We start from the raw sequence: 23,150 nt of genomic DNA, 5'->3' as shown, positions 1-23,150 counted from the left end.
TATTTTACAATTAACAAAAGGGTATTCTTTGAAATTGGGGGAGGTGGTTTGTTGGGTTTGATAATCTAAACTAACGTAAAACAATATATGTTGATTTCTACTGACATTGTTTCTCTGTTTGGTTGGTTCTCTAAGAGTTTGGACAACAATTAAAGCTTCAGCTTTCATTCCATAGGACTAAAAATACTCAAGTCTCCTAACCTGAAATTTGGAAGTAAGTACCATCTTATTGGTAAATCACTAGCAAATCATCTCCTCCTTTCTCCTCTGTCTCACTCCCTCTGACCTAAATTTTCCTGGGCAACTTTATTTGGATATTTTTCGTCTGCATATAAGTGATATCTAACCATAACTGAAGGAATTCATAGGGCATAGAATGTAGCAATAGTTGTAGGGCAAGAGGTAAAATCTGATCACTTTACTTTTCAGTCTTATTCTTTCCATTTACAATGTTTTTATTTAATTATAAAGTAATAAAACAATATTTTCATTCTGAGAAGTCAAACAATGCAGTAAAGTATGACACAGAAGGGGAAAATACCTTGCCATGTTGGCCTCAGAAATATCCATGTTAACAGTTTGGTGCGACTCTTCCAGATTTGTGCACTAACATAGAATTAAGGTTAAGAATTAGCCAGGCAATGAGCAAAGGGCCAGGGTTTCAGGCAGAGGGAAACGTGTTCTTGAGCAGACACAGGACACAGGACAGGTTAGACTCAGTATGGCACTAAAATAGGGCACATAAGGTGGGTGTGGCAAGACCTGAGGGATGAAAGCAGGGGAACCTTTTAGAGTGCTGGGTGTGCACCTGTGCAACCTTTGAAAAAAATGGATGATACTATGCATTCTCTCTCAAAATTTTTTCATTTGTTTCTCACCTAATAAATCTAATTTTTTCTTTTAAAAACAGTTGTGTATTACTATATTATTTGGGTGTACAAAGTTTGTTTAGCCAATCCATTATTGATGTGCATAGTTTCCAATTTTTGCTCTTAAGAGCAAATGAACATTATTAAGTAAATAGCCATAGGATTTCTGATGGCTTAAATTTTAGGATTGATATTTCAACTTAAAATATTGCATATTTAAAATTTTGCATTGCCTACTGTGTATAGGATGGGCTAGTTCCTTACACCCTTAGCAGCACTGGATGCTGTTTATTTGTCGCTAATTCAATGGGCCAAAAAAATAAAAAATCTCATTTCATATTTTATTTTAATTATTATTGAGACTGAACACATTTTCATATCTTTCTTGCTTATAGGTATTTATTTTGTGAATTACCAGTTCACACTCTATATATATGATTACATTAGATTAACCTCCTCTCTGGGCCAATACAAATGTTTCTGTAGAGTTTGTGCCATCATTCGTAGCTAGAGCATTTTTTATGTTGGTAAAATAATGACAGTTGAAGACCCTCAGTATCTTAGAAGCATTTGTGACTTTCTGTTTTTACTGAAATTGCAGGGCATTAATTTTTTTATTACTAGCCATATTCGTTTCTGACCTTTTTCTATTTGCCCGTACCTCCTTGATCTGTGGACCCCAACACTCCTAATTTTCACCAGCTAATTTAATCCTTTTAAGAGGAGACATTTAAAATGACCTTGAGGAATGCTTTGGGCTCCATGCCTTCATTTTCTACTAATGGATTTATGCTTTTATGGGAAGGAGACACATTTTCTTTGAATATGGTCTGTCTTCTTATTTAGACTTCAAAGTTCTCCATCAGCAGTCAGTAGAAGTTGTGCCACAGGGAACCTGAATTGGTCCAACTGTTCTAACTGGCATTGGACTGAAACATACCAGATTTCTCTCCAAACACTCTTTTAAAAAAATTTAGTTATTTATTTTTAGAGAGAGGGGAAGGGAGGGAGAGAGGGAGAGAAACATTGATGTGAGAGAGAAACAGTGATTATTTACTTCTCATATGTGTTCTAACAGGGAACCAAACCTGCAACCCAGGCATATGCTCTGACCAGGAATCAACCAGTGACCTTTTGCTTTGCAAGATGACACCCAACCAACTGAGCCACACTGGTCAGTGCCCCCATCCCCGCAAACATTTTTTATGCTTAGTCTGTAGCTGGACAAACTGAAAGAAGTAAGTTCTCCTAGGAATTGCTGGACAGATTGCTGTCTGGATAATCAAGGGTGGGGGGATGAAGAATTTTAAATGCAGATGGAACGAGCCATTGGAAACATAGCTTGGGGATGTTTAGAGATCACAGAATCATGGAATTTGCAGTGAAAATGCCATTTTGATGAGCTACAAACCAACTCCTTTGTTTTATGGATGAGACCCAGATGGGTCGCATGTGCTGCTCAAGCTTGCCCAGCCAGTGAGGGGCAGAGCCAAAGTGCAGGTGTCCTGACTCCTGATCCAGAGCCTTTCTTTTCCTTGTAGGCTGCCTTCTTCTCTTATCTAATAGGAAGAAGAAATTCACTAAAAAGATTAATACATTATTAATTCCAGAAATAATAATCTATCTCCAGAGAGGAAACTGAATCTTGGAGAGATGAAGTGACTTGCTTGGGGTCCCAGGGTTAGTGGGTATACATCTGTCACAGGACACAGGTGGCAGGTTTTCTCATTGCTAAAGAGGGCTCTCTTTGTCAAGTCACCATAGCACCCTGTACCAGGGTGGTCTGAATCCTCAAAGCAGGCAGAAATATTTTTTGAAGTGTCAGACCATGGTGGCCGCCCTCAGAAGTGAAATAATAAGAGGATCCCTCCTGCCAACGCTCTGAGAAAATGGTAGTCAGTCCTTTAAGGTAGTCTCAACTTTCAGACTGGCCATAAAATAAGGTTTATATATGAGAATAAAGCTTAGGTGCAGTAGAGCTGTCATCAAGGAATTGGCCAGGTCAGAAATGTAAAAATCATGAGACCCACTCAGGACGAAGCTCAGAGGCCGCAGTGCATAGGCCTTGTATCTCACTTAAAAATAATCCTTGTGATCCTATTAGTAATGTAACTTGTGGAACAGTGTGTATTCAGAGGAGTGTATTTATATTTTCCTAGTAGTAATGTATTTTACTACTTTTCTACTAATTAAGTCAGATTCTTTGTTTTTAATAAATACTGATCTAAGTTAGTTGAGACAAGGGGATTTTATTGCAGGAACTGAGATAGCTCCAAGGACTGAGGTGGCCTGAGGAACTGGTCAACCCCAGGGACCCTCCGCTCTCTCCATCTCTTTTTCGTGGCTTCTTGCTTCTCCTTGTGCTTTTACTCACTTCTGTTCTCCTCTGTCTACTAACTGTCTGTGAACTTTCTTAACTCTGGCTTGCTTGTGGCTTTTGCTTGCAAAGTCCCTGACTCTCCCTTAGGGAATCCTTACAGTTTCTGCTCTTGCTGGTATGGTCTCATTCTTTCCATGTTTTCTAGTCCCAGTTCTTGAAAGACAGGTAATCCAATTGGCTCATCTTTTTTCACTAGAACGTAAGACATAGTTACTCTCTAGTCTGTTTGATTGCTGCCCTTTGGTCAGGTGCCTACCCCTGCACAAATCATATGTGCCCAAAGAATGTTTCTGTAACACAGCAAATTATCTGCCAAAATAAGGGGCTGTCAGTGGGCCAATTTCTTTTACAGGGGCTTAAGCATCATAAACACATCTAAGGTGTCTTTTTTATTAAAAAAAAAAATTAAGATTTGAGTATCATGGAATCTGCTCATTGGCATCTTTTGTAAATCAAGGGAATTATAAAAATATGTTATTCTGGTACTCTTTCAACTATCTTTCAGTGAGTCACAGTAATACTATAGTTTCTCATCAGTGAACTGGTTGACTCTTTCCCAAGTACTTGGTTCCACTCCCTTGAAACTGAAATTTCAGTGTGTCGCTGGCAGAGAATGACCCCATGCACCTTGGCCCTTGAGCTTTGTCCTGAGAGGATCTTACGATCTTTACATTCTTGACCTGGCCAATTCCTTGATGACAGCTTTATTGCACTTAAACTTTATTCTCATATATAAATCCTATTTTATGGCCATTTGAATAGAAATTAGTTGATTTAGAAGCTTGGGAAGATACATAGGAGTTGAGCAGATATGCAAAAAAACAAAGAATTCAGCCTTACTGGGTATCTACTGTGAACCTGATGTGAACATTCTCATTTTATAGATAAAGAAGCTGAGGTTCAGAGAAAATAAAACATTTGCCCCGTGGTAAGCAAGCAGGTAGTAGGGCTAGACTTTAACTCAGATCTACCCAATTCCAAATTCCACCCTTTGTATCATACATACTCTGGAGTTGATGGTTGAGAAGGAAAGTGGAAGGAAGAGAATACTGCAGGTGAAGAGAATGGAGATGTCCCAGGTAAAGGTTTAGAAGTGGGCAAGAAGAAAGTAGTGCATAGACTATTGATTGGAGTGGCAGGCTCCTGGTGGAGATAGGAGGAGATTAAATGTCAGAAGCAGCCAGATTCTTGAGTGATATAAAAGCCAGCCTAGGAGGTATCTGACATTTTTGGAGGCCTTGGGGAGTCACTATAGACAAGGCATGATGTGACCAAGGCAGCTGTTTAGATTAGAAGGATTTGTCTGGAGACAGGTGGCAGAGGATTGGAACAGGGAAAGACTCGAGGTCACTTAGGCATGCATAGCTAGGAGGGTCTTGTAATCTTAGGAAATGTTTCACAGCTGGCTTCATCATCTCAGGCAGGGACCCCTTTTCTAGTCCTTTCCTTCCTTATCTTCTCCGTGACAATCACAAGCATGGAACTGCCGGTCTTCTAGGAGCTGAACTCTGCTATATAACATCACCTTTGATGCAGAGAAACTCATCTCATAAATATCCTATCTGAAGCTTCCAAATGTTGCCTTTTTTAATTTTTAAAAACAGAACTACCCCGAGGGGTAGTGGGCACTGGGAAACTGAGACTGTGGTCTAAATTTCCCCTGAAAGTCTTAACCATGGGTGAGATTTTGTATATGTATCAATCATATCATTTCCATCCTCATTCTCTGTTCCTGTCACTCAAGTGTGAGAAGAGATAGATGATTGAGGCAAAGGAGAAGTTCCTAGGGCTTTACCTTCTATTCCTCCTTTTTCTTTTCCATAGTAAACTCCCATGACATTACTTGTAAGAAGTTGTAGGCAGTTTGGTTAAGGTAGTCATGGATTTGTCTTGGGAAAAGTAAACACCAATAAATTTTATTTTCCTCCCTGTGTTTTTCAGTTATTGAGGCGATTTATGTAACTGAGGCATGCCAGTAATATAAATCATGTTAACACCGAAACATGTCTTTTTGTCACTAGATATTGAACGTCAAGTTTGGAGGTGAGTTAATCAGTTTTATTGGTGAGAAGCTAGGGAGAGTTTCACACTTCAACCTTGAGGGAATCAGTAATAATATAGATAGAAACCAAGCGGATAAAAATGGTGACAGGTTGACCTGCCTTTTTTTTGTGCTCCAGACTAAACTTGGAACCTCTCTTTTTTGACATAGCTGAAGTCATAAAACAAACTTAGAATCTTGACAAAACAGGAGACGAAGTCCTTTGTACAAACATTAAACTGATGTTTTCACCCATCCAATGAAATATTAATGAATTTTTTAAAAGCCCTTAGTAAATTGGATGCCCTAAATATGTAACCCACCATGCTAGAGGTGAACACTGAATAATATTTTCTTAAGTTTAAGGACAGAGAATTTGCATACTGTCACAGTCACAGTCAACATTGAAACAGAGCTGAGTTGTTGTTAAAACATCAAACTTCCTTTAGCATTTTTCAGGCACACTCTTTACCCCGTGGTTTCTCTGCTGAGTGCTGCAATCAACTCACTGCCTTTTCCAGCACTCAAAGGGAAGCCATTAGATGTTTCAGATAATATAATACTCGTGGATTCCTAAAAAGTCCACGTGCTCCGGGGACTGTGTGGGTGTGAAAGTAGACCCTGGCTAGCGGGTCATGGGCTTTGCTGTTGGGCATGGATGAAGGCCACATGCTGGCTGATCCTTGAACTAAAGCCTTGGAATGGTCAGGCAGTGAGGCTCATCATGTTCTCCCCTTGATCTAATCACAGCTGGATTGGGTGGATTAATAAAGTTTTAGATGGGAATTATGAAAAAGAGTGTGTATCCACCAGAATGGAGTTGGTCACTGTAAGCTCTGTGTACCGTCCTGCTGGCATCTAGTTCTAATCTAGGGGTGGGTCTTGGTGGTCTCACCTGTATATATTTGTATATCTTGGAACCCTGGGATCCAGGGCAGACTGGTCACAGTAAAATTAATGACCATAGGTGTTTGAGCTCCCTGGAAAATGGTAGGAACTTTAGGATTCTTGAACAAAGAGAGAAGACTGTGTCTGTGTCAACCTCTCAGCAATGAGGGAGTGCCCTAAGTGGGCAGATAACTCTCTGACTTGTAGGAGAGACAAAGTTCATATTTCTCATCATGAGACATGCATTTTTCAGTGTCAGAGAATGCTTTTGAGTACAACAAAAAGCTCTATCTTCCTGCCTGGGGCACTAGTAAATTCTTACATAGAGGCTGCCTCAAGGGGCCTTAACGTTTGTGCTCGCTAAAGGGTCAGACAATTCAAGGTTGTCAGAAAGATAACCTTGTGATTGCTTGGGGTAGATGGTTGGGTACAACCCTCTAGTTTTGAGAGAAAGCCAGCAAAGCAGAAACTGCAGGAGAGCTGGGGTTGGCAATAAAGAATGAAAGCATTTGTTGAGAAGTGGGACACTCCAGAAGCAGTGGCAAATACTCCAGGGAGGTACCAGGGATCACTGGGGAAGGGAGAGGCCTTGAGGTTTAGAGTTGCAGTAACATAACCATGTGGGAGCTCAGAGCCAAATTCATCCATGCCCATCATCCGAGCTTTAACTATTGCCAAGGCCTGTGTAGCATGAAAAAAAAAAAAAAAAAAAAAAAAAAAAACAACCAACAAACGTTTCTCTCAATACTTGGTCAGATATTGGCAACTTTTAAAATGTCACCATTTCATCAACATTTCGTGGTGTGACAGGCTTGGGAAGGTGAACACAAACAAGGGATTGGTCTGGGTGGTTTGCTGGCCACTGCAGGTCAGAGACAGAGAGGGGCGCCCAGGATTAGCTCTTGAGGTCAGAATTGTCCAGCTATGTGGAGGGATGACTTACATGCCTGACACAGTTAAATTATATTAGAATATCTGATTCAGTGTCCAGTGGCATTCTCTGAAAGTTTGTTGATATGACAAATAACACCAAGAGGACCTTCTCGCCTTCCTTGAGTCAGTTGCTGAGAATATCTATCTTAGTTACCTAGTCACTTTTGAGAAAGAGAGAGTCCAAATTTGGTCAAACCCAACCTCCTACTTCATAGTTCCTGCAAACTGAAACCAGTCAAGAACAAGAATTGCCCAAGCGGGTGGTACCTCTTTATTGATATTTATACAACTATTTTTATAATAAGATCGTATTATTTACTTATCCCTCTCTAATTCATTATCCCCAAATTTAGCAAGCTTAAAACAACAATAAGCATTTATCTCACAGTTTCTGTAGATTAGGAATCCAGGAGAGGCTCACATGGGTGTTTCTAGCTCAAGATCTCTGATGAGGATGCAGTCATCAGAAGGCTTGACTGAAGATGAAAGATCAGTTTCCAAGATGGCACGCTCACATGGATGGTGACTGAATGTTGGCTGTTGGTAGAAATCCTCGTTTCTCACCATACAGACTTGTCCAGAGAGCTGCTTGTGTGTACACCTGACATGGTGTCTAGCTCCCCTAAAGCAAGTGATTCAAGCAGGAGGGAGCAAGCCGGAAACCTCAATAATTTTATGACCTAGTCTCATAAGTCACATCCTGTAATTTATCTCATATTGTCTGGTCACATAGTCATCTGTATTCATTGTGAGAGGGAACCACACAAGGGTGTAAATACTAGAAGGGAGAGTCACTGGGGGCCATTTTGGAGGTTGGCTACCACAAAGAGCTACCATCTACGGAGAGCTCCCTGTGAGAAAGTCACCTTCCAAGCACTTTACATACGATAACCCTCCAAGGCCATTGTTTTCTCATTATCCCCATTTTAAAGATGTGGAAATGAAGGGTTTGAGAGAGTTAATGACTTTCCCAAGGTTTTCTCATGCCCAGCTTGCCCTTGATTTGTACCCCTAGGGAATTAAGTTCATGCCATGCTTTTCATTTGGGACACAGGCAGGGACTGTGTTAGGATCTGGGAATCCAAGAACAGCAAGACCCAGGCCTGAGAGCGTGCAGGAGTTCCAGGCACAAAGTTAACACTATACTGAAGATATGGTGGAACTCACCAAGGGAGCAATCAATTCATTGTGTGTGTGTGTGAGAGAGAGAGAGAGAAGGCGCGGGGGCGCAGTTAGGTAGGTGTTTCAACAAAGACTTCTCATAGATGTGATGCTTGACTTAAGTGTTAAAACAGATTAGGCACATTCTCAGTTGTTAATACATCACCACCTTCAGGCCTGGGGAGGTCACCTGATTCTTACAGAGCATGACCATCTTCATCTCCTAACTTTGGGCTTTGTTTGGTGAAGCCACATGGCACTTTACAATGTGGTCTCCTGACTGGGGTCTGAAATCAGGAGACTCTGGTTTACACTTTGTTTTCTTACTAACCCCCCATGAGACCTCAGGCAAATTTTTAATGCACATATGCCTTGGTTCTAGTTTCTGTTGAATGGGGAAAAGCAATCTTTCCTTACGCTGTAGAGGAGGGAGGATGTTTGTAAACACCAAATAAGGTGAAGTGCTGCAATGCTACTGAAAAGTTCAAAGCTCTTTCAAAGTGATATGTGCTGGTTCTTTGGCACACATGTTGCCTCTGTCACCTGAATTGTCATCTCATTTCCACAATTTACATTTAGCCAAGGGGAAGGAGAATCAATAGCTCCTGAGGATGTTGGTGTACTAGACCACCTGTGTAAAAGTTTGGAGATGCTCCAATTGTCCACCTGGCATTATGTTGCTGAGAAAGTTGGATGACAGGGACCAAGAGAAAGAAACATATTTGGGATTAGGATATCATTTGTGTTTTGTGCAGCTCTTTCAGGATGAATATCAAGCATATGATGCTTTATGACTCTCACTGTTGGCATACGTTTCATTCTTTGAGAAGCCAAGCATTCTTTTGTGATGTGATCATCCTGTGGTTTGTTATTATTATTGCACAAGCAAATGAGCAATATTTTCCTGTGAAGGGCTCTTTCATGTATATGTCAACCACAGCTTGCAGTTCCCCTAAAAAAAGGAGGAATGTAGAATATCCTGAATGGATGCTTATTGGTTTCTAGACAGAGGTCATCACTAGATAAACAGACTAGGCATTTCGGGTGAATAAAAAATCTCCTGAAAATACTGATTTTTTTCCTGTTCATGTACATCTGGTGATATTATTCATATGCCATCGATCATTTTTCGAATCAAGCCCCTTTCATGCATTTTGCTCTGTTTCCTCTCTTGCCCGGAGCCTTGCAAAGCCAGCCTCACACTCTTAGGTTTTCCTTTTTTACCTCGATGGACCTTTCTCACTACACAAGAATACCATATCAATACAATGTCATGACAGTATATACCTCAAAGTGTGTGGGCAACTCTGCTCTGATATACATCAGTTCTGAAAACATTTTCTCTCTTCTTCCCAAGGAGGCTCAACCAGTTCTGGGATGAAATTTGGTAACCCTGGATCAGGAAGTGAAGATCACCTTGTTCTGTGGAAAATGAAAGAGGAATTGAAGCAAGGAAGCTAAGACTCTTCATATAGTTCCAGAATATCTACTTTCTCTTATTACGATGAGTGCTCAAAGCCTCATTTCCTGGTACCTTTTAAAAAATATTGTTTTAAATGCTATATTGTGGTTAGAAAGCATGTAAGTATCAAAACCCCACCATATTCTTCAAGAACAACTTTTTTTAAAGTGCACAGTTTTATGAGTTTTTTAAGTATATTTTATAGATTATGTTGTTATAGTAGTCCCAATTTTCTTCCCTTTGCTCCCCTCTGCCCAGTACCCCCCTTCCCTCCAGCAATCCCACCCACCTTAGTTCATGTCCATGGGTTGTATGTATAAGTTCTTTGGCTTCACCCTTTCCTATATTATTCTTAACTTCCCCTGTCTATTTTGTACCAGGCAATTATGCTTCTTAATCCCTGCACCATTTCCCCATTTATCCCTCTTATCCCCTCCAAGCTGATAACCTCCAAATGATCCCCATACCTATGATCCTGTTCCTATTTTGGTTTGCTTACTTGAATTCTGTTTTTATTTTTTAGATTCAGTTGTTGATAGTTGTGAGTTTGTTGTCATTTTAATATTCATCATTTTGATCTTCTTTTTCTTAAGTAAGTCCCTTGACATTTCATATAATAATAGCTTTGTGATGATGAACTCCATTAGCTTCACCTTGTCTGGGAAGCACTTCATCTGTCCTTCCATGCCAAATGATAGCTTTGCTGGATAGAGTAATCTTGTTTGTAGGTCCTTGCTTTTCATCACATTGAATACTGCTTGCCAGTTCCTTCCTGCCTGCAAAGTTCCTTTTGAGAAATCAGCTGACAGTCTTATAGGCACCCCTTTGTAGGTTACTCTCTGCTTTTCTCCTGCTGCTTTTAAGATTCTCTCTTTATCTTTAATCTTTGGCATTTTAATTATAATGTGTCTTGGTGTGGTCCTTTTTGGGTCTAGCTTGTTTGGAATGCTCTGTGCTTTCTGGACTTGTATGTCTATTTCCTTCACAAAATTTGGGAAGTTTTCCTTCATTATTTTCTCACATAACTTTTCAATTTCTTGCTCTGCCTCTTCTCCTTCTGGCACTCCTATGGTTCGGATATTGGCACATTTAAAGTTGTCCCAGACGTTCCTAGGCCTCTCCTCATTTTTTTCAATTCTTGTTTCCTCATTCTGTACTGGTTGACTGTCTTTTTCTTCCTTATGTTCCAAATCATTGATTTGAACCCTGGTTTCCTTCTCTTCACAATTGGTTTTGTGTAGATTTTCCTTCCTTTCATTTGGCATAGCCGTCACTTCTTCCCTTATGCATTTGCCATACTTAAGCATATCTGTCAAGCCTGTGAGCATCTTTATCATCAGTGTTTTGAACTCTTCATCTGTTAGGTTGACTATCTCCTCATTGCTTAGTTCTCCCACTGGAACCTTGATTCTTTCTCCCTTTTGGTCTAAACTTCTCTATCTCCTCATCTTGACAGGCTCCTGTGTTTTTTTGCCTCTGCATCTTAGGTAGAGCTATCTCACCTGTTACTTTGTAAGGAGTGGAGCCTTAGGTATTCATCAGTACAGAATGACCTGTTTCACTAGGTTGTGGCTCTGTGTGCAGGGGAGGGCTTTGAGAGGGTACAATGCCACTTGCTCAGCACTCGCCCCTTTTCCAGGCACTTCTCCCACTTCCGTATGGGACTGGTGCCCCTCTAGCTGTTGCCCTGGCTATTGTTCCCAGAGTGGGTGGGTCTGCAGACGTTCCAGGACCATGGGGGCCCTTTAAACAAGCAACTCCACTGAGAGACCAGCAGTTTCTTCCTCCACCCCAACCCCCACTGGTTTGCACAGTCAGAAGCAATGAGGCTTAATTTTCCCCGGTGCTGGAACCATGAGCTGTGCGGTCTGGTCTGGGGCTGGGAGTGCTCTCCAGACGTTCCTCTCTACTTTTTAAAACATGCGACTGTGCTTTGTGCCAGCCTGCTACTGCCACAGCTGCTGCCACCACCACACTGTGTCTTCTCCACCCTGGCTCTGCTCCTGCTACCTGTCTGTGTGAGTGTTTCTTCTTTATATATTTGTTTGTTGGGCTTACATGCAGCTCGATTTTCTGGAACTTCTGGTTGTCTCTAGTTTTGAGGTAGTTGTATTCCTTCTTAGTTGGGGAGGGAGACGCAGTGTGTCTGTCTAGGCCTTCATCTTGGCCAGAAGTCAACTTAGATTCGTTTTATGAGTTTTAATGCAGGTATAGATTTATGTAACCACTGCCACAATCTGGTTACATAACAGTTTCGTCATCCCCCAAATTCTCCTGCTGTCCCTTTGCAGTCACACTTGCCCCGATTCCAGGCCATCATAACCTCTAAGCTATTCGCACTACAGTGTTGCCTTTTCCAGAAAGTCATGTAAATAGGATCAGACAATATGTATCTTTTAAAAATTGTCTTTTTCCCTCATCATCCTTATACCTTTGAGATTTATTCATATTGTTGCATTTACCAATAGCTTATTCTCTTTTATTGGTGAGTAGGATTCTGGGGTCCTAGTACATATTTAGTTTAGCATCTTTCAGTACAGCACAGATTTCATGAGTCCCAGAAAGAAATGGCATTTGGATAACCAAGTGAACAAGTAGCCAAGGTTTATTCTTCAAATTCTATGGCTACTTGTCATAATCATGTTGGGCAAGCAAGAGATGAAAAGAAACAGGCAGTTTTTATTCCCAGAGGCCCAAGCACCTATGCTGCCAAAACTCACTTCTATCCAACATTTGCAGGTTGTTAACATATTTCATCTTCAAGTTGCCTGGAGTGTTTTACTGGCACTGTCTAATGCAGTGCCCCTTTGCGGACATATGGTGATGACTAGAGACATTTTTGGTGCCATACTGGGGGAATGATACTGGCACCTAGTGGGTAGAAGCCAGGGATGCTACTAAACATCCTATAATGCACTGGACATGTCCACAACACGGAAATATCAGGTTCAAAAAATGCAATTGGTGTGTTTTGGATTGGGCCAAAGAGACATCAGCAGAAAAGGAGCAACCTTTTTCTGAAACAGCGTTATTTTCCTCCAAATTTTAAATGATAACCAAGGGAATAAGAGTCAGAAAGATGAGGAAAGTGATCATTCAAACTCATGAAGAAATTGTTCAAATCCCCTTCAAACAACTCTCTCAACAACCTGCTGCTCTCCAGAGAACTGTGGTTACCTACCTCTGACCAGGCATGTTCCACTCTGCCTGCAGAGCCCTTCCCATGTCCCTTCACTTGGAGAACTCATCCTTAGAGGCCACCATCTTTGGATGCCTTGGGTCAGGTGTCCTTCCTATGGCTTCCCCACACCCTGGCACTTACATGGAATGTGACATTCCTCACAGTGCCTTGAATTTATTGGTCTCTCATCGTTATGGTGTCCTCTGCACAAAATCCAGTGCCTGGCACAAGCTGGTGCTCAATTATTGTTGATGTAAAAAAAGCATTTTCTACATACAGTTGGATATTCATTTATCTAGGTGTTCAATCATTTAATGAATATTTACCAAGTCCCTACTAAGTGTTTGGCAGAATTCTAAGTGTGGGAGATACAGAAATGAGCAAAGACAATGTACCTACCCCCTTAGGGCTTACATTCTAGAACATGGTTGGTATGCTCTTTCTGCAAAGGGCCAGATAATAAAGATTTTTGGCTTTGTTGACTATGCAGTCTCTATGGCAACTACTCAACTCTACAGCTGTCCTGTGAAAGCAGCCTAAGATGATATGTACCCCAATAGAATTTTATTTGCAAAATAGCAGCAAGCATGATTTGCCCCTCAGGCTGTAGTTTGCCAACCCTTGTTCTAGAGAGAAGACAAATAATGCATGAATATAAAAGTTAAGTAGGAGGCAGGATAAGAGAGGAGGGAAGGTGCAGTTTAGACTAGGTGGCTAGGGAAGACCTTGGTTAGAAGTTGCCATTTGGTCAGATATCTGAATGAAGTGAGGCAGTAAGCCAGGGGAACAGCCAGTGCAAAGGCCCTGAAGCAGGAATAGGCTGGGGTCTTCAGGGAATGGCGAAAAGGCTCACTCGGCAGGAATAGGGCAAGTAAGGCAGAAGTGTGAGAGTGGGGGTGGAAGGCAGTGGGGTCAGGTTACATTTCTCTGAGGACCTTGGAGTTGATTCTCTGGGCCACAGGAAGCCTCAGGAAGTTTGGAGGGAGACATATTCTGACTCTTTACCATCAAGCAGAAGGGGTTGGGGTGACTTCACAGCCCCTGCTGATCCACTCAGTGGGTCTGGGTGAATTAGGAAAAGGTGCTTCCTTGAAGCAGCCTTGATTTTCGCCTCCACTCAGCCCCACTTCCAAGTGCCCTTGGTTGGTACAGCTCATGCAGCTGTACACCGTGGTCCTTGGTTTTCAGGGCTATGGAAGTTACTTAGGAAACTCCAAATCAAATGGTAGTCTTGAGACTTTCTAGGACTTTGATATATTTGGTATGCAAATTAATGTCACTCAGGTCAAGGTTTCTGGGGTTCAAGCTCAGTTGTTCAGGGCAGAGAGAGTGCCCAATCCTAGGGGTGCTCCTTCCTTTTCCCGTGAAAGGAGTTGCAGCCAGCTCCTGAGACCTTTCACCACTGGGACAAGCACTTCTTCATTTTGAGGTGACCCAGAGCAGTGTAGGTGAAGAAACTAGGGCAGAGAGCAAGTAGCACAGGTACCTCTCTAAGTTATGGAAACTCGGGTAAAAGGAACTCTGTGGTGATAATGATGATTTTCATTTCCTATTCTTTGTTGAACTACAGGTTTCCAGGCAAGCCTTGTCACACGTAGGCATGCAGGTTAAATTTCTCAAAATCTGAGCCACCACAGCCTAGTAGCTGTGGGGAATGTGAAACAAAGGCTGAAGCTTCGCTGCTGGGCTGCTGTCATGGTCAGCAGGTAAACTGCTTTTGCAATTTGTGCTCGTTTTATTGGGTCTGAATGGAACATTCCAGATGTGGACTCACGGTTTGTTAGTTGGTCTCCCCCCCCCTTTTTTTTCTTATTACTTTGGACAGGAAATCTAGTAGACAAGGTGAAGAAATGAAAGGCATTTTCATCATTACCTTTAAATACCAATGACAGGTGACTCCAAGAGCTTCCAAAATAACTCTAGACAAAGTCATCATGGACCAGCATCTCTTACTGTCCTAGGTGCTTTTGGAGGTTTCGACACTAGAAATGAAGCAGTGCTTCCCAAACAGAGTGGATTTTACCTAAAAGTGTTGTCAGCACTGTGGTTCATTCTTTTCCCATTGTTGTCTTAATTAGACAATTTTCCCTAATCTCACATGCATGCAGTCTTTGATTTTTAACTCTAAGGTCTGATTGAGCATCTTCTACTCATTCATTTATCAGTCCCTAAGAATGAGACAATAAGATCAACTTAAAAATAAATATTTCTCTCCTAGTTGCCATGGATGAACACAATTTGGTTTCATGAACTTAAAACAATAAAGAAGAAGTGATAGGATAATATTATTTATTTTGTAGTAATCAGCATCTTCCAAGCTCTCATAAAGGATGAGAGATGCAATCCCATAGTTGGGCTTTAAACCTAGATCTGAAGTTCATAACTGTTAGGAGGTATCTGAGTACCAGGTCTGGAAATACTGAACTAGCAAACACATGTTATTTTTAATCTAGCCTCTCTGTTTTCTAGGCAAAATGGGTACTTGGTAAATATTCTCTGTTGAACAAACTGGAAAAGTAGAAATGTACCTTGCATTCCAGTAAAATACAGTTTTAGTTGGTTGATCTCGGCCTGCCCTACTTGGAAAGAATTAACTCATGTCATGTGGCTGGGGCTGGAGATATATTTGGAAGCAAATGGGCAGTTCCCAATGGTCTTGTTAACTTCTATAGAATATAGCCCAAGGGCAGGTGGTGAACAAAATGAGTTTTGACCTGACTGATGTGGGTCCATGGGTTGGGGGTCCTCTTGCAAACCAAAAGGTTGCCCGTTCAATTCCCTAGTGAGGGCACATGCCTGGGTTGCAGGCTCAGTCCTTGGTTGGGAGCGTGCAAGAGGCAATGGATCAATGTTTCTCTCCCTCTGTACCTCCCTCCCTTGCCCTCTCTCTAAATAAATAAATTAAGTTAAAGAAAGAAAGAAAGAAAGAAAGGATGGAAGGAAGGAAATGGGTTTTTAGGCTTGTTGCTTGCTTTTCTCAACTTGGCTTATTCAGATCTTCTCCTTGGAAATAAGATTTTATGTTAGAAGAAAACAGGACTGAAAGCAAACCTCTGGTTCCTCCTAAGTCCCGGTAAAGCAGACTCTACTCTTAGTCAGTGAGTGAGAGAGTGAGAACACAGGAAGCCAAACTCCGTCACCGAAGTGCCCAAAAGGGGACCTAAAAGACTTTTTGAAGAGAGAAGCGTTAACAAAATGATGGGGAAGACACAAAATAGAAGAACAGAGAAGGAAGAAAGAGGAAGTACAATTCACTGAGAAAAAAAAAAAACATAAGACATTAATTTATTGAAATATAAACAGAAGTCAATTACACCCGACCCCCTGTATGTTTGCCAGAATTATAAGTCAAAGACATGGGGACTCATATCACCTGTTTGTCTCAGAATCTTTAAAATGGAGTCAGAAGATTTGCTATTTAACAGCAGCAGTGCTGTGCTGGTTATCTCTGTTTTCCCCTCTGTATCTATTCAGGTGTCTTGCACATAAAAGGATTTCAACAGGGTGAAATAATCATTTATGTCATGTCTACACTGGCAAAGTAAAATGTGGAATTGAAAGGAGAAGGAGACTTAAATTAAAAAGACCCAAATAGTCCAATAGACCCATGGTTCACTGAGTTCAATATTTTGCCTCTAAGGGAGTAACAAAGGTTATGGAAAACCCGGGACGAGGAATCCAGAGCGGCTATTCAGTTCAGCTGGTTCACTGATGAACTGCTCACTTCTTCACTTTGCCAAGACAGGTCCTGCATGAGTGAGCTTCATGCTACTGATTCTTTTACTTGCAATGCAGACATCATGACATATGTCATGTGCAGTAGAACTCCACCTTCATATGACCCCTTCCACCTCTAATAGCTTAATGGAAGCAGAGACTTAGTTCTGGCCACTCAACTCCAGACTTCTAGAAAAATCTGACCAAATGGGCATCAGCCAGGTATTTTTTGTTCTTTGTTTAATAAGTGACATAAATAAAAAAAAATATATATACGAGGGGAATAGCATCTACTACAGAATTTTGCACAGAACTTTTTTCTTTTTCTTTCTTTTTTTAGTATCTTTATCTCTGAACTGCTGTGCTCAAGATATATTTGGGCTACATTTAGAGTAATTAACAGTTTGTTTCTTTTACCCCCAACAGTTGTAGGATATCCAGTCACATAGAATCTCTTCCAGGTGTTTTTGGTGATTCTCAAGAACTCTCTATTGAATTCTCAGGGCACCTTGTCTTGAGCAAGTGTATCTGCCATTGTCCTCAGGGCTTGGGTCTCTGTCAGAAATCTTTCACCAGAATCCCAACCCAAACCCATTATAACAGTACTCTGTGAAGGCTCAGTGGATATCAAAGGTTCATGATCATGGACATTGATCATTGACCAATTCCTAGATACAGCCAGGGGCAAACACACCAGGTACTGGAAGCCCCTCATGTAAGGAAGTCCCAAGCCTGGGCACCTTCCCGAGGATGGCAGGCACAGAGAGGCTGCTATTGTCTGATGGGTTTGAGTAGGATAGAAAGACCACAGAAATAATGAAAAGCCCAAGTCCTTTACACCTCTCCCCTATACCAGTGTGATTTGAGAAAATAAAGGCAAAGAGTTCATTGTGGGATTTCTTCTTACTTTAGGAGGACACTCTTCTCCAAGTGAGACCAAGGACCATCCTTTTTCTGTCATAAGGATCTGAGATGGACATTTTCTCATGGAACATCCATTTAGCTATGCACATGCACACTTGTATTGATACAGTGTCTGCAGAAGATCATCCTCACTGGTTTCTCTCTTCCAAAAACATCCTTGAGAAACTGGGTAATTCTTAATCTGAGTGAAGGAAATATTCTATATCTTCCCTAAAATCTATTACAGCTACCTTTCCTGTGGACCTGGTTCTCTTGATTCCAGAAATGGAAGACGCTTTTAAAAAGTGACTCTGGGCGCCCTCTGCTGGGTATTCTAAGTTCTTCAGCTGCATACTGATGACAGGGCAAAGCATGAAGCTGGCCAGGAATTATTTGGAAACGAATAAACATATAGGCACATTTGTGTATGTGTATGTGTAACATGCATATATGTGTTTGTGTGTATATACAAGTACATTTTAACCTTTTTTTTGTTTAGAGTCTCCTCTGAGGAAAGGAATCGGGAAGATGACCCTGCAATGTCTTTCCCAGGCAGGCTGCTGCCCCGAAGCCTTCCTGGACTCAGGGGCTCCCAGTGCGTTTTCCTCCCTGGTCTGATTAAATGAGGCCTCCTCTCCCTGGCTAGCCAGTTTGGGAGTGAGTGTTCAGTTGTACGGCAGCGATCAGCAGCCAAGCTTGGGCTTCTTTATTTCCCTCCAGGCCTTCTTTCCCTAAGCCCCTCTTCAATCTCTGAGACAATGTTGCTGCTGAGGTCCTTGGAGGTCACAGCTCTCAGGTCAGCAGAGCAAAGCTGGCAAACAGGTGGGGTGCATGATGCAGCGATGGTTTGATCTTTCATGAACAGCTTGGAAGTTTCACCTGGAACCCTTGTGCTCTCCCTCTGCACTGCTTCCTCCCCAATCACTTCTGACTCAGATGAGCTGAGGGCTTAGAAATATGGGGGTTGGAGGGGGGTGACAATTGGAAGGAAGGGATTCTGGGCCCCCTTCTCAGGCATTCCACTTCTCTGGGTCTTGACTCTGTCATACATAAAACTGGGATAAAAAGAACGACCAGTTTATGAAAGACTTGTTAAGTACTTAAAAGCATATCATGGTAGACTATACATATTAACTAACAGTAATTAACTCACTCTTAAAACAAATATTAAATAAAGCCCCATTATATGTATAATATGCTGCACAGGCACTCTGGGGTCATAGAAAGCAAATGTAGACTACTTTGGCCTGCAGGAGATGCTATATAAATAGAAAAGCTGTGTTCCAACATGAGGCAATGTATTTACATGTCAAAATCAGTGGCATACGCAATGGTGTGATGAGACTAGAAAAGGTCCTCCACTAATTGTGTGTGTGCACGTGCACATGCCACTTACTGTCTTTGCCACAGAGTGATATAAGTATTGCCAGGGACTTATTTATCCCATTGTGATCACGTGGTCATGTGCACAGTTATTTGTTTAATCTCTGCTCTTCCTGAAGAATGCAAGCTCCAAAAGAAGAGAGCATTTTTTAATCCCCTTGTTTTGACTCCATATTAGCAAATCAAAAATATTTCAATGAGAATTGCACCAATATGAATCAATTCTCGTTCATTAGATATTTTTTAAAGTAACGCCATTAAAGTCAACTTTGTCCCTTGATCCATTTTCCATGTAAGACATTCAAACCATTTCCTTTAAAATTTTTATTTTCCTTTTCTGAAATCTTTCCATTGAGATCAGTTCACAACGATTTGGTTCACCACATATTTTTAATGCATAATGCCTATTAAATTAGACTAATCATAGCTTCTGTCATTGTGATTTTTTAAATGGATAGTTTAGGTACTGAGTTTCATTGTCCCAAATCTGCAGATAGAAATGTTATACATTTGAATCTTGGGTTCTTTCTGTCAAGCCCTGTGCGATTTTGCCATCTGTTGCCTCTGTTTACATGCATGTGTGTCCATACATGCAGATGGCAAGGCCCCAGCCTCAGCTGCAGTCCTACTATCCATTGCCAGAAATACTGAGTGAGGAAGCTCTGAGGTGACTCCAGTCCAGCCATCACTGATTTGCCCACAGGAGACCCTGAGTAAGAGCTGCCTGGCTGAGCCCAGTCGCTTCTAAGGAGAATGAGAAATAATCAAATGGTTGGTGCTATGTTAAGCCACAAAATTCTGGAGTATTTTTGACACAACAACAGATAACCACAACCTGGCCTATCCTCATGTCACCTAATTAAAGAGATACCTTTTTGTCTTTTTCTCATACTGCGCTGTGCTCACCAGGATGATTTTTAAATGCTGGAGCAATAGACTTATACAACTGAGAGCAATCTACAGAGATACATATAGAGTTGGGGAATAAGATATCCTGTCCAATGAAATATTCTCATTAACAGAGTAAGTACAATACATGCTTCAGGCAAATTGCTTAAGAGTAAACAGATGCTTTAGGCAAATTATTGAATACAAAGGAACACCACTTTCCAAAGAAATGAAAGAATAAAATGCTCACTTCTGAACATACTTTTCTTTGATATTTTTTTAGCCTTTGAATCATCTATTATTTGGGGGTGAACGTTACACACATTAGTTACCTCTGTACTAAGCTGCCCCTGAGTAATACCTCTGGTGGCAGGTCCAATAGCCCAGTTCTGATGGTTGCCTGCTGCTCAGAGCAGCAAGCCTCGGGTAGGTCACTGCTGCTATTTGTCACTAACAAAATTCTTTTGTTTTTTGCTAATGAATGGTTGTTAGCTCTAACAACCAGGGCCACATCCACCCAGGGCAAAATAGCCATTTGAATGCTCTTTGTGCATGTTGGAGAAGGCAAATGATAAGTTGGAGCACAGGAAGCATGCCCTGTTATTCCCTAAGACTTTGAAGGTAGAGAGATCCAATTATTTTTTGGAAAATATAAGACACTCAAGATGCAATTAAGAGAGTGAATGCTTAGAATTTTCTTTAAACGGGGCTACTAATGTTTCCCAGAGCATATGCAAAGCACTTCTTCTGACTTCTGAGCAGAAGGAAGAACTCATTTGTTTATATAATTCCTCAGCAAAGTGCAAACATTCCAAATGTTACCAACAGTGACAGCAATAGTTAACAGTCACATCGCACTTACTCTGTACCAAGCACTTCCCTGTTTGCTCTATCTCATTCCGCCCACACGCCAAGCCTGGGAGCTGGGCACTAGTATTATTCCCCATTTAACAAACGATGAAGCTGAGGTGAGCCCATGCCACACAGCGAGTTGTGGAAGCCCTGCATCCTGTCTCTGAAGAGTCTCCCTTTTCTTCTCTGCAGAGACATAACGTGGTATAATGGGAAGGGCATGAGACTAGAAATCTGGATTTGAATTTCAGCTCCTCCTGAAACTAACTACCCCAATTCGGACAAGTCATTTCCTCAACCCAAGAGATGAGGGAGTTAACTTAGGAGACTCACAAGATTCCTCCTCCTCTAAAATTTCTGATTCTATGAACAAATCTTGCCTCAAAATAACGATAAAGTGCAAGTTAGCACTGAGGAGTCGGCAGCACTGTGGGAAGGCGGCTGGCAGGCTGAAACATCAGCGGGGCCTGCAGAAACAGCAGGCACCGATAGCCCTCCATGGGCCGTGTTTCAAACCCTGCATTCCGGATCAGCATGAGGAAGCTCTGACCTGCTGTCACGACGTATTTATTTTTACCAAAATATAAAAATCCAAAGAGAGAAAGAGAAGACCCATTAGCAAACAAACATTTATGACCCACACAGACAACTACGAAATGCAGAGAACATGATGTGGTTTTCATTGGCACTTATTTCGAAAGCACATGGCTTGCCCATGACCAGAGCAGTAATCATTTAAATTTTGGCTTACTTACCCATTCTGAGAGCAAAATTCTGGTTTGGTTTGTGCTGCTGAGAAAACAAAACAATCCCAAGAAGTTTTGGGAACTTTTTTATTTTTTGAGAAAATTTGACCCTACTGAACCTTGAATGAAAATTTCAAACCAATATGCAGATTCACATAGGCACTATTATTTTATGGGTGGGAAAATGAGGGCTTAAAGCATCTTCTTTGGGGTCACCGATAAATGATGACAGAAACCAAGAGAAAATCCTGGGCCACTTTCCAGCACAGCGGCACAGGGGTTCAGAACACCTGAAGTCAGCAAGTGACCACTTTCCTGAAAGTCAGTCGGAGTTGACCACTTATAGTGAAATTCCTTCCACTACTTCTTACTGGGAACGCTGGTACCAGTAGCCGGGCTGGAGACTGTGACCACGTTCCTTCAAGGACCCTCAGCAGTCTACCAGGGCATACGTCCTTTCTGAAGGAGCTGAGCTTTCTGTTCGCCTGTATCTAGACCTTGAAAGCAGCACAATGTATTAACTTCTCAGGTCAGCCTGCCAGCACTCAATGAACACGGAAATTAAGGAGACCACCAAGTGTCAGTACTGGAGTTCGGTGCCTGATTTCTCAGGATGCCAGTAGCTTACTAGAAGCAGGCCCTATCCCGCTCAGACCCATGCCACGGGGGTTTGGACCCAGGGTTACTCAGCCCACAGGGACTGGCTGAGTGGCTGGAAGGTCCGACGGCTGACTGTCCTCTTGTTTAACAGCACTGTGTGGGACTTCAGGTCTTTGGGGATGTAGCAGAGCAGAGCATCCAGACTGTAAGTGGTCACCTGGCCATTGATGTGCAGTTTCCCATAGAGCTCGTCAAATCTGGCCAGAAGAGCAGGCACATCCTTCAGTTTTTCCCTCACTTTGGCCAGCTAGCAAATAAAACAAAAGTGAATCATTATATCTATGCAAGATTGTTCCTTGTTCTTTCCACCCTCCAAGAAGCAGAGACAAATGTGTAGAGATGTGCAGTGTCCACCTAACATGGTAAAAACCAGGGTACCAGGGCACACAGGGGTAGGACTAGCTATAGCGGATCCTGCAAGCTACACACAAAATTCAGAATTAGTACTTGAGTATCATACCTGTACCCATTTTTTTTTTTTTTTAATCCTCACTCAAGGACATTTTTTCATTGCTTTTAAAGAGAAAGGAAGGGAGAGAAACATCGATTGGTTGCCTCCCGTATGTGCCCAGACCAGAGATCAAACCTGCAAACTTTTGGTTACGGGATGATGCTCCAACCAACTGAGCCATACTGGCCAGGGCCTAATATCTTATAAAAGGGGGATATAAATGGCACACACTATATAATGAGACATACCAGGAAAAGGAGCTCAAACAGCAATGGAACAAGTTTGTCCAATTTAATGACCAGAGCAGGAGGCAGGGCCAAACTATGTAGAGCTTTATAGCACACGGTAAGTTTGTTTGTTTTTAGAGATTAGAAATCTTTAAAAACATGTTTTCTGTTAGGTTAGGAACACCTGCCATTCTGGCATTTTTCAGAGTGTATTTGAGGTGTAAACGAATACATCTTGAGTCTTGAGACACAGGCTGAGTGTGCAGATTCTCACAAGAACGGGTGAGGCTAGGTTCCTTTAAATTAGCGTCCTGTCGGCCAAGGTTAACTTTTGGTAATGGCAGAAAATAAGTATGAGGGACTATACTCAAGTCTATGCAGTTCCACAGGCCACTTGCTTTTCCTTTA

At 41.7% G+C, this 23,150-nt stretch overlaps 1 protein-coding gene and 1 long non-coding RNA gene across 2 annotated transcripts in view; one reads left to right on the top strand and one right to left on the bottom strand.

Annotated features, from left to right (window-relative positions):
- Positions 1-142: 142 nt before the first annotated feature.
- Positions 143-9,797, top strand: LOC150008501 (uncharacterized). Its single transcript, XR_016511316.1, has 3 exons — positions 143-214; positions 1,948-2,043; positions 9,630-9,797. It is a non-coding gene; the product is annotated as an uncharacterized LOC150008501 (long non-coding RNA).
- Positions 9,798-21,474: 11,677 nt separating this feature from the next.
- The window catches only part of PTCD2 (pentatricopeptide repeat domain 2), a 28,641-nt gene continuing 26,965 nt past the window's right edge, over positions 21,475-23,150 (bottom strand). Inside the window, exon 10 of the mRNA XM_090276369.1 lies at positions 21,475-22,311. Within this exon, the coding sequence (XP_090132495.1) occupies positions 22,087-22,311 (225 nt within the window). The 3' untranslated portion in view covers positions 21,475-22,086. The remainder of the gene's footprint in view (positions 22,312-23,150) is intronic.

This window comes from Furipterus horrens, unplaced genomic scaffold, assembly GCF_987537825.1.
Source record: "Furipterus horrens unplaced genomic scaffold, mFurHor1.1.pri manual_scaffold_5, whole genome shotgun sequence".
NCBI classification, from domain to species: Eukaryota; Metazoa; Chordata; class Mammalia; order Chiroptera; family Furipteridae; genus Furipterus; species Furipterus horrens.
The sequence above is the reverse complement of the archived record's forward strand: the minus strand, read 5'-3'. Positions and strand labels throughout refer to the sequence as shown.